The 11377-nt window shown below is 33.9% G+C and overlaps 1 protein-coding gene across 6 annotated transcripts; it reads left to right on the top strand.

Annotated features, from left to right (window-relative positions):
- The first annotated feature begins 354 nt into the window (after positions 1 to 354).
- LOC107958427 (serine/threonine protein phosphatase 2A 55 kDa regulatory subunit B beta isoform) lies at positions 355 to 10270 on the top strand. Of its 6 annotated transcripts, none has more exons than XM_016894200.2 (14): positions 355 to 944; positions 2628 to 2731; positions 2818 to 2916; positions 3049 to 3168; positions 3496 to 3696; positions 4295 to 4386; positions 7788 to 7906; positions 8029 to 8152; positions 8260 to 8383; positions 8850 to 8918; positions 9003 to 9094; positions 9181 to 9258; positions 9360 to 9424; positions 9553 to 10270. In XM_016894200.2, exons 1-14 carry the CDS (start codon positions 833 to 835, stop codon positions 9687 to 9689), a joined length of 1536 nt encoding a protein of 511 aa, XP_016749689.1. In that variant the 5' UTR covers positions 355 to 832; the 3' UTR covers positions 9690 to 10270. The 6 variants fall into 6 exon arrangements, with proteins under 6 accessions (XP_016749689.1, XP_016749687.1, XP_016749688.1 ...); XM_016894198.2 differs by having other exon boundaries at positions 9357 to 9424; XM_016894199.2 differs by having other exon boundaries at positions 404 to 944; positions 3496 to 3693; positions 9357 to 9424.
- The last annotated feature ends 1107 nt before the right edge of the window (positions 10271 to 11377 follow it).

Raw genomic sequence — 11377 nt, 5'->3', positions numbered from 1 at the left:
TAAATTTGAATATATAATTTTTTTATTAATTTTGGTTTTGATTTGTATAAAGTGAGAAATTAAAATTTGTGATCCAAAATTCATTTATTTATGCATATTATAGATTTAGCCACTTACATTTTATACCAATTGGATAATTAGTTATTAATCAATTTTATACTTCTATTCTTAATAAACATATTTGAATATTTAATTGATTTGGTATACAATAGATATGGTTCTTTGAGTTAGATGTGAATTCACATATTTATATTAGGATACTTAGACAAATAATTATCATATTAAAAAATTGGAGGAATTAAAATTTTTAAATATTTAACAATTATAAATATCTTATCTGCTTGACATAGACCCATAGATAAAATGGAAAGCAGGTGTGTGTGTGTTTTTCTCCTTTTAATATTATGTCAATTAATATTTTAATCTAATAAGAAAATTCAAAATACCAAATTTCTCCTTAATGGATAGGAAAAAAAAAGAAAAAAAAACCATTTTTTTATATGTAATTTTTTAATACGAGGAAAGAAAATTTGGGTCTCTGTTTGTGTTTCTTGGGGGGGTATTATCAATGGTTGAATTATAGAAAGCGAAACATACTTCCCCCTTCGGATTTAAGAAGGAAAAAGGAAAACTAAAGAAAAAAGCTAACTCAATATGCGATCTTTGATTTGATTCTGGGACTTTGGTGAAATCTGGGCCGTTACATTTTCCGTTTCTTCGATTGATTTTCAGACTGTGGAAAACGCAGGCAGAGACAAACCAACGCACAGAGAGAGAGAGTGTGTGTGTGTGTGTGCGTGTGAGTGAGTGAGTGAGTGAGTGAGTGAGGGAAATGAACGGAGGCGATGAGGTAGTCGCAGCTCCGGCGGGCCCGCCACAGCCGTTGGATTGGAAATTCTCTCAGGTATTCGGTGAACGAACCGCTGGAGAAGAAGTTCAAGAAGGTAAATTATTAATTGATTCCTGGATCCAATCTGTGGTTTGTTGGTTCTATTGGAATTAGGGTTTTTTTTTTTATGTTTTGGATCTATTTCGGATCATGGGTCCTTGAGTAATTCTTGTTTAGGTTAATGGGTAAGAGAAAAATTGCGCCTTCTTTTTTGGTTTCGGGTTTTAGGTTTCTGCCTATATATTGTTTTGAATAATCTTTGGCTAGTATTAGGGAAAAAAAGAAGAAGCTAGTGTTGAAGTGAACTTGATTAAGTTAGTGATGTGCCCTCTTTTCCTTTTTAATTTTTTTCTGCAAAATCAACTTAATTGCAATGGTTTGGATCTTAATAAATTATTTGCACATAATTTTTGGTTGTAGAATTTTTAGTATTGAGAATTAATTGAAATTGGAATCTGGGTATTGTGATTTTATTAGATGGAGATTGATTTTGTTTAAGGAGTTTGTGCCACTTAAAGTCTTAACCCATGGATGGATGACAAAATTGATGTGCCATGGGTTTACCATTTCTATGGTGGGGGATGAAAGAGAGATACATTTTACAGATTCCTGGGATTACTTGGTGGTGGTTTATTTCTACTAGGAATGGATTATATTATGAGAAATTTTCTAGTAAATGGGACAAGCAGAAAGTGGGTTAGGTATAGTTAAATGATTGAGTGTATGGTGCTTATACGGATAGCTTAGTGGAGGTTGATATTTGACCTTTTAGATACTCAGCTTAAATTCAGATCGTGCAGTTCAGTATGTGGTTGGTGAAACTTGGCTCAATAAGTTAGTTTGATCCTGTTTAAGTGTATGGTGTGTGAACATGAAAGTACATAACTTATACTGAAACAGATGAAGAGAGACCTTAGGGTATGATGAAAAGGTGAAAGAGCTAGCATGATGCTGCTCAGTTGCTGGAGAGTTGGTAAGATGGAAAGTTTGAGGTAGAACTGCAGATGATAGTTGGATCATGGATGCTTTCATTGAAAATTTGGGTGGCTACCTTGTACGAATGTCTTTTTGCTTCTAAAAAGCTAGGTAGGTAGGTCAGATCGTTAGGTCTTCATGCATATTTCTAGTAAGGATTTCTCTTTGAAGCAACTTGAACACTTCAATAGCAGTATGGCAACAACTAATAGTTTAGCTAAATATTGCAAAATACTATTTTGAATTTTGGAAAACCAATGACTGATGGTCTCTGGCAAGGATTTTTTTTTTTTGGAAAGGAATCATCTTTTGTCACAAGTTCTACACTTGGACTTTGTGATAATATAAGAACTTGTCACTCACTGAGTAGTAGTTCTCTTTTTATTCTTCTTTTCTATCCAAATTAAGCTTGTCATGGCCAGAAGGACTTTTCCTTAAGCTTGTCACGATAATTATTATGCAAGGGATATGTGAATTGCATTACAATTGCAGTTGATTATTCTTGTTAGGGTACTGCAGAAATAGTTTAAATTCTATCAAACTGTTGCCTTCTTGGTTTTCTCAGAGAAAGATGTTGTGTAGAAAACAAAGATTGTGTCAATTCACTGAGATTTATGATTATTTGATAGAAAGAACAAGATTCAGGCTTCTTCCCAAACAATGAGTTTTCTGTATAGAAAGTTTGACAATCTTGCCAAATTTATCAATAATCTTACTGGCAGTCCAATTGTATTTTCTTAAGAAATTTTGTTTCTTCCTGCAGTTGATATTATTTCAGCAATTGAATTTGATAAAACTGGGGATCATCTTGCAACTGGTGACCGTGGGGGCCGGGTTGTTCTCTTTGAGAGGACAGATACAAAGGATGTGGGTTCTGCTACCTTCACTAATGTTAATATATTGACTTAGTGTTCTTTCAACTTAATAATAACTTATTGTATTCCAATTTATAGCATGGTGTGCCGAGAAGGGATTTGGAGAGAATGGAGTATCCGATTGGTCGGCATCCCGAGTTTCGTTACAAGACGGAGTTCCAGAGCCATGAGCCTGAGGTGCTCTCTCTTTGCCTTTTTGATGCTATGATATATGCACATCATGAACATATGCACAGAAACACTTGTTTCTCACTAGGCTCTGCTTTTGTGCTCTCTGTGCCTCTGTTTTTTTTTTTCTTTTTTTTTCAGTTTGACTATCTCAAGAGTTTGGAAATAGAAGAAAAAATCAACAAAATAAGATGGTGTCAAACAGCCAACGGTGCACTCTTTCTCCTTTCAACCAATGATAAAACCATCAAGTTTTGGAAGGTAGGAAGGAAATTTATGCAGCAACTTTGTTTAATTATATGTATTTCAGTTTGATTGTAGATTGTCCATGTGATCACTTTGTATACAAGTAGTGGTTGGTAATTTTGTTTATGCGTTTATAATAGAATATGCTATGTAAAACCACTGCAATAGGGTTGATGCATGGATAGAATTGCAAATTCAAACATGCTTGGTAATATTTCTCATTTTAGTCCTATTCTTCTAAGTATCTGTGTTAAGCATTTTTGGTGATTGGTATTATTATGAATAGCTTGGTCCTTATTGTCACGCCTGCTTAATTCTGCCGTCTGTCTGAGGGTTCTACAGGTACAAGAAAAGAAGGTCAAGAAAATTTCAGACATGAATTTGGACCCATCAAAAGCTGTAGGAAATGGCAGCATTGCTAGTTCAAGTAGCCCCAAACATTGTCTTGCAAATGGAGGCTCCCCTGACAGATCCTACAACTATTTGGGCAATGACTTCTCTTTCCCACCTGGAGGCCTGCCATCATTGCATTTACCTGTGGTAGTTGTACTCTACACAGTCATTTATTACGATTTAGGCGAATTTTTGAATACCTTTCAAGCTATATGAGTCTTTCGTAACTCAAGGCTAGTTAGGATAATAAAAACTTTTAAATTTTAAAAGAAGTCCAAATTAAGGTGGTGACTTTATAGCACCATTTGTGTTCAAGGAGCAATACTTGGACTAGCTCAGAGCTTTCTCTCTGATGTGATGCCTAACTGAATTTGGGGCAAAGTCCATGATCTGTGGTGAATGTGTATGTGATGAGTATTTAGTCTTTTATGTCATCTTTTTGCATCTTTTCCTGTAAATATGCACTTCTAGGTATTCATGTAAAATATACTGTTAGGTTTTAGATTCCATCCTGCTAGATATTATTGAATTTGTCACTTTCAGTTCTACATCTTTTTGGGTGACTGAGGCCTTTGTGACCATAAGTGGAACAATTACTTTGAAGATCACCTGATTGTTTGGTCTTCTCTTTTTCTGGCTTGGGTGTGGGCTTAGGATTTTATTGTTGAATAATCATGTTTCTTTTTATTGTCTGAATTCTTCTTGGTCTTTTTTCTCTGCGCTAACCTTTGATCTTTACTGTGTCTAGGTAACAAGTCAGGAGACCAACCTAGTGGCTAGATGTCGAAGAGTATATGCCCATGCTCATGATTATCACATTAATTCTGTTTCAAATAACAGGTAGCCATCTCTTTTACTTTTATTACAATAGTTTTTGTTTTGACTTACTATATTTAGAGATATTTGAACAGGAGGTATAATTTTTTTCCTGGATAATTTATGGTAGAACCATGCATCTTTACATTTTTCTTCTCTGATGGAGGAAATCCGTCATCAGCTTAGACACTTGAATGCCCTTTTTAAGAGTTTCTGTCTGATAATTGCTTAAGCTATGTCCTTCTGCTCTGTCTTAGCAATGTTAGTATAAGAGATCCTTAATCCTCCAAAGTTAGTTTACTTGATGGTTCCTGATTCCTACACATTGTTAGCATGTCTTTTTGGATCATACTTGAGTATCACACTGTAGACCTCCACCCTGGCTCTGTCTTCCTTATCTATTAACTGGAACATAGGCCATAGGTATTCTTCATTCTTCAGCTACGTTATTTGGACCTGGATCAGGTTTCTGATATGGGTATGAATTTAAGGGTCAGATTCTTCTTTTTCTTAAAGTTGTGGAAACTCAAGTGATTTAGAAACTGTCCTGACATAGTATATAGAAATTCGAGTGATTTAAATACTTAAATTCAAATATATTTGTCGTTAATGTTAGTATTAAATATTTGTATTTTGGCTATCTTAAATCCCCGATATTATTTGTTATATGATCATAGGTATTCTTCATTCTTCAGCAATGTTATATGGACCTGGATCAGGTTTCTGATATGGGTATGAATTTAAGGGTCAGATTCTTTTTTTCTTAAACTTGTGGAAATTCAAGTGATTTAGAAACTGTCCTGACATAGTATATAGAAATTCGAGTGATTTAAATACTTAAATTCAAATATATTTATAGTTAATGTTAGTATTAAATATTTGTATTTTGGCTATCTTAAATCCTTGATATTATATGTTATATGATCAATTGAAAGCCTAAAATATAAAAGAGGCCTAAGATTGTTTCTCCCCCTCTTTGGGCCAGTCAATTTTCCTCTACATTCTTTTCTTTTTTTCTCTTCTTTCTTTTCCTCCTTTTATTTCTTTTCTTTTTTTTTTTTAAATTCCTTTTCTTTCTTCTCTGTCCCACCTAAAGGCACAGTGTGATGCACATATAAAATTTAAAATTTCTTTTCTTCCTCATTTCTGTAGACTCCCTCTACAAGCTCAGCAGTACCTTAAAACTAACAATCCAATGGTGGACTGCCTCTCTTGCCTCCGGTCAGAATCACATTTTTATCAAATTCTACCAACACTTTTACCTTTTTCTCCACTCTCTGTTTTTCCAATGCCTCCAAAAAGCTTACCACAGCAATTACCTCATGAGCATCTCATTCTGTCGCTCCAAATGGCTGATTTTTTAGTATGTTATTCTCCACCACTGGCTCTTCCTCCTAAAACCTTTTGAAGCTTCAAAACATCCTCACCATTGTGAGTTGCCACTACAATGTCATTAGCTGCCACCTCTCACAGCCTAAAAAGGTGAGTCGGAACACTCAGACCCAAGTCCAACACATATTCCGTTTCGTATCAATATCATGTCATGTCGACATAGCTATGGCACCCTAAAGTATGCCAAATTAACGTAACATAGCTCTTCAATGCAAAGGGGACAAGACAACATGACACACTACGATCTTGTACAGAGGTGCTAACCTCAACCTCTCACTTGATCACTTTTGTCCTTTCCAGTGACCGTTGTAGGTGTGTTGTAACAAACTGGTGTGATCTAGTTTCAGGTTCTAGATTAGAGTTGAATGTGAGAACTGGCATGGATTGGGTCCTAGCTTTCTAGCTTTCTGCTTTTCCATTTAAAATTTATGTTTTTGTGAAGGCATAGGATTCACTAGGTATAATGATTAACAATGATTGATTTTATGTATTTGTATAATAAAATCCTGATTCCCTAAAAACATTCTGTTGCTGAACTTGCGATGTCATGTCCAAGCAAGAAGCTGTAATTGAAATGGTCTCTTGAAGATAATGTTCATTCTTTAGGAATGAATAATACTTTTGAGGAAATTGGATAACTATTAACAATAGGATGCAAATGCTATGAATGGAGTTTTTCTTTATGAAATATTTGTTTCCTTTTTTAAGGTGTATGAACCATCATCACATTCTCATTTTGCGGGAGATTGTGTAAGTTGGCTCTATCAACTTTGCATGCTTTATGCATGCCACCATTGAAGCATTAGAGTTTTTTGCCCATACTACACATTTGAGTCAAGAAGGATTTGTCCAAGCAAGAAGCTGTAATTGAAATGGTCTCTTGAAGATAATGTTCATTCTTTAGGAATGAATAATACTTTTGAGGAAATTGGATAACTATTAACAATAGGATGCAAATGCTATGAATGGAGTTTTTCTTTATGAAATATTTGTTTCCTTTTTTAAGGTGTATGAACCATCATCACATTCTCATTTTGCGGGAGATTGTGTAAGTTGGCTCTATCAACTTTGCATGCTTTATGCATGCCACCATTGAAGCATTAGAGTTTTTTGCCCATACTACACATTTGAGTCAAGAAGGATTTGTCTTTTATCACAATCATTTTTTACTAGTTTTGAAGACCGATTGTCTGCACATAATTTTTTCTGTAGTATTTTTATTCTTCATGTAATTGTTTGGAAATCATTATGGAGATATTTAAGCCTTCTGATATTCAGGGTAATGCCTTGGTAAACAGATCTGCTAAATTATCACAGGAATGAATTTGTTGAACTTCAATATCATCTTTCTTCTCAATATCATGAGTGAAGAATAATTTTGGTGAAATATTTTTTATTCTATTTCCTAATGTATCCTCTCTTTTTTTTAATTGAGGTATACACGTTGCATTATCTTTGTATAAAATGGTTGGTGCCTTTTCTTGTAGAGATAAATTATACATGATTTGTTTTAGCCTTAGCCAAACACACTCTATACTAGTCTCATGCATTGCAATTATTTCTCAATGATTTTAAGAGGCAAGGGCTAATGTTTATTTCATTAAACGCCATGATATGGTTGTACCTTCACATGTAAATAATTATCTTGTTGGATCAACCTTTATGGGGATCCAATAAATATTGAACATTTGCATAGCCAACTAATTGAGAATTTAAATCATTTGAATAAAATAACTTCAAATTAGTTGTTCCTTTAAGATATCTAAATATATGTTTAATTCCATTCCAATATCTATGTGTTGGAGAAGAGTTGAATCTTGCTAATAAACTTTCAAGAAATGTTATATCAAGTCGTGTGTTGTTTGCTAAATACATTAATGCCCAATACGACACTAAGATATACTGTTATATGAGATGTGTGTGTGTGTGTGTGTGTGTGTTTGAAAACACATCCTGTTCCTGAGTTTTGCTTTTCATAATTAGCTTGATTTGCCAAGATATACTGATATTGTTCCTCTTATATTATTATCTAGTGATGGCGAAACTTTTATATCAGCTGATGATCTGCGTATAAATCTTTGGAACTTGGAAATTAGCAATCAAAGTTTCAATATCGTCGATGTAAAGCCTGCAAACATGGAAGATCTAACTGGTAAGGCCCTTAGCATAGCGTTACTATACTTTGTTGCGTTCACTGCTTAAAGTATTTGCAACTTTAGTGCAGTTCAATAAATTCGTGAAAGGGTTGAACTATTGTTATGTCTATCTTCACAGAGGTAATAACATCAGCAGAGTTTCATCCTACCCACTGTAATACGTTGGCATATAGCAGTTCAAAGGGCTCAATTCGCGTAATTGATTTGCGGCAGTCAGCATTGTGTGATTCTCATGCCAAATTGTAAGTGTTTTGCTGGATTTATGTACATTTTTACTAAGAAAAGTATGTATATTTGCAAGTAGCTTTTAGCATACTTTACGAATAATGATTGCTATTCTATGCCACAGGTTTGAAGAACCAGAGGCACCTGGTTCTAGATCATTTTTTACAGAGATAATTGCCTCAATCTCCGATATCAAATTTGCAAGGGATGGAAGATATATTCTAAGCCGTGATTACATGACTCTTAAGGTTTGGCTTTGTTTCTTTTTTATTCTTTTGCAATAACACAGTTATTAAAAAAAGACTGTTTCTCTTTCATGCTTCTTCTTTTCTGTATTTGAGCATGAATATACAAGTTCATCCTTCTCTGTTTGATAGCTTTTTCTGTAAACTTTATGATAGCTCGTTCTCTATTTGAATCAATCACAAGCCATATTTGTTTTCGCTATTTGAATCAGTCACATGCCATATTTTTATTTGAACACACTTCATTTAAAACCTATTAATATTGTTTTCTTTAAATCATCATTTACTTTGTTTTGTTTAAATTTAACCACATTTCCCACTTCCTTTCAGCTGTAAGATTTCCAATGGTGGTTTTAAACTTTATTATTATTGATGTGTTCTTGATATTATAAATATCTGGTGTTTCCTTGTTTAATGGGGGATCTTAGGACCTGTTATTTAACATGATTACATATCACTTGGTTGTCAGTTGTGGGACATCAATATGGATTCGGGTCCTGTTGCAACTTTCCAAGTTCATGAATACTTAAGGCCAAAGGTATGGTTTCTGTCTTCTGAAATGGATGATATTAATCATATATGCTGTGTCGTGTGCTTATTATGCATTCTTTAATTGTTTCAGCTGTGTGATTTGTATGAAAATGATTCAATCTTTGACAAATTTGAGTGTTGCCTAAGTGGTGATGGATTGAGAGTGGCAACAGGTTCCTACAGGTTTGTCTTTGAGCAAAAATCTGTACCCTAATCTTTGTTTTTTATCTTCTTCCATGCATTGTGATTTATTTCCCTTGTGATCTCAGCAATCTATTCCGTGTATTCGGTTGTGCCCCTGGAAGCACTGAGGCAACAACTCTGGAAGCCAGCAAAAATCCAATGAGGTAAAAAATTTCACTGAAGTGGAGTAACAAATAGAGTGCTTTGAATTATGATTTATGTAAAGATGTTGGTAGTTATAAACATCTAAATTTTCTTTCAGAAGACAAGTTCAGACTCCCTCAAGGCCTTCCAGATCCTTAAGTAGCATAACACGTGTTGTCAGACGAGGTAGTGAGTTGGTTTTCACTTGTTTTGATTTCATACTTCCTACCATGTCTCTTGCTGTATCCCCTGGGGGGCAGGATGAAGGGGAAATTGAAATGAACTGTTTTGGTAAATGTCATAACTCATAACAGGAGCAGAAAACCCCGGAGTTGATGCGAATGGAAATGCTTTTGATTTCACGACAAAGTTGCTGCACCTAGCTTGGCACCCAACAGAGAACTCAATCGCATGTGCTGCAGCAAACAGCTTGTACATGTACTATGCATAAAAGATGGTCCAAGAAGAAATATATTTGCTTGGTTAACTTGTTTCAAGTTGCTGATGACAAAAGCTCCTTTCCCTTTCCCTTTCCCCTCCCAAGTCCCAACCAGTGAGTTACAGGCTACATTGATTCTCACACTTCCGGTGCCCTTAAAATCCGTAGCAAATGCTATAGTATCGGACCAAGAAATGGCTGCCATAGATCCATGAGGAAGCAAACCCATATATGTTCCTGTGCAGGCAGCTTGGTTCTCTTTTACCGATGACTTCACCTCATAAACCCTAAAACATTGCCAGTTCTTTTTTTACTTCTTATTTTTAACCCCCTCCCCAATGAGATGTGGAGTAATGTTTCTAGATTTGTGTCGGGTTGAAGTTAGCAGGAAATTGTGATTGTAGCTCTCCTACAAGAAACTAAAGGATGTTCCATATTTACCACTAGGTTTAAGCTTAAGATGTAGTGTTTTTCTCTTTTTTTCTTTTTAATTTTTATTGAAAAAAAAAATCTTTGGTGGGAAGGAAGGAGCTGTTGAAACTTGCAGTGCATCAATTTTTTTATTGATTCTTTTGTCATGTTTGGAACTTCAACCTTTAGTTTCCTTTTTTTTTATTTTTATAGATAATATGTACTCTTTTTTTCCCCCATTTTTTGTTTCTTCTCAATTGATTTATTTATTTTTGACTACAAAATCCAAAATTTAAAAAAAAGAAAAAAAAAGATTTGGTGAGAATAGCTAGGTTTATGTTGTATCTTATGTTCTTGTTCCCTGTACTTTCAGTCCTTTTTTATGCATTTATATTTAACAAATCCTCGAGTTAGAAGGGTTGCTTAATCTTCTCCAATTACATTCAAAATCCCAGTTGTTAAGAGGATCCTCTTCCTAAACAACAACAATTTTGGTACAATATATATAAAAATCTTAATCCCGAATATACGAAGGATTAATATTTGATATTAAGAACTGTAATGTTAGTTGTTTATTTAGTTTTGATTTTAATTTAGAATATTAATATTAAATTAATATTCATATTCATATGCGACAAACTTTTTATTATAATAATAATATATGAGAATAATAAAAGCAGAATTGAATGCGTTAAGTTGATCAATCATATCAGGCTTTTTAAGGCATCGAATCTTCAACAATAATCGAAAAGCAAGAAGAGTGTGTATGTATAGTCCCCAACCCATTCTTTACCAAAAATGATATCCTCTTATATGAATTGGTAAAATTATATCCATTCTCCATATTAATGTACAATTTTGCAAATTATTTATTTTAAGAATAATTTGTTGTTGTTTCTTATATCTATATATTAAATACAAAGCTGAAAATTATGATGATAAAGGGGACTAATGTTTGAGTTGATTCTGTTATTAGAAATGCAAATATTTCTTAACAGTAGGGTTTTTCCATTTTTGCATCTCAAATGTGAGTTTGTTTCTAAATGTATCTAAAAAAATCTGTTTATAATTCAGCTTGTATTTGACGACAAGAATGGAACAAAATAAAGGCGAAGATCCTTGCTTTTTGACGATATCCACCCCCAATATTCTTTTCATTCAATATTTTTTCTATAGGTTACAAAATTACTACCAAACCTCTATTGCCTGCTTCCCTCTTAAATCAACAAATAGACATTTAATTATCTTTTTAATTTTACGATACAACTATGCCTCTATTGTAATTTTGA

This window comes from Gossypium hirsutum, chromosome A05, assembly GCF_007990345.1.
Source record: "Gossypium hirsutum isolate 1008001.06 chromosome A05, Gossypium_hirsutum_v2.1, whole genome shotgun sequence".
NCBI lineage: Eukaryota > Viridiplantae > Streptophyta > Magnoliopsida > Malvales > Malvaceae > Gossypium > Gossypium hirsutum.
This window is presented reverse-complemented; position numbering and strand designations above follow the sequence as displayed.

Coding starts and splice junctions, on each gene's coding strand:
- LOC107958427 (XM_016894195.2), top strand. CDS start 833: ATGAACGGAGGCGATGAGGTAGTCGCAGCTCCGGCGGGCCCGCCACAG. Junction 8,153..8,259: donor TGTGATTCTCATGCCAAATT/GTAAGTGTTTTG, acceptor TCTATGCCACAG/GTTTGAAGAACCAGAGGCAC. Junction 9,095..9,180: donor GTGGCAACAGGTTCCTACAG/GTTTGTCTTTGA, acceptor TTGTGATCTCAG/CAATCTATTCCGTGTATTCG.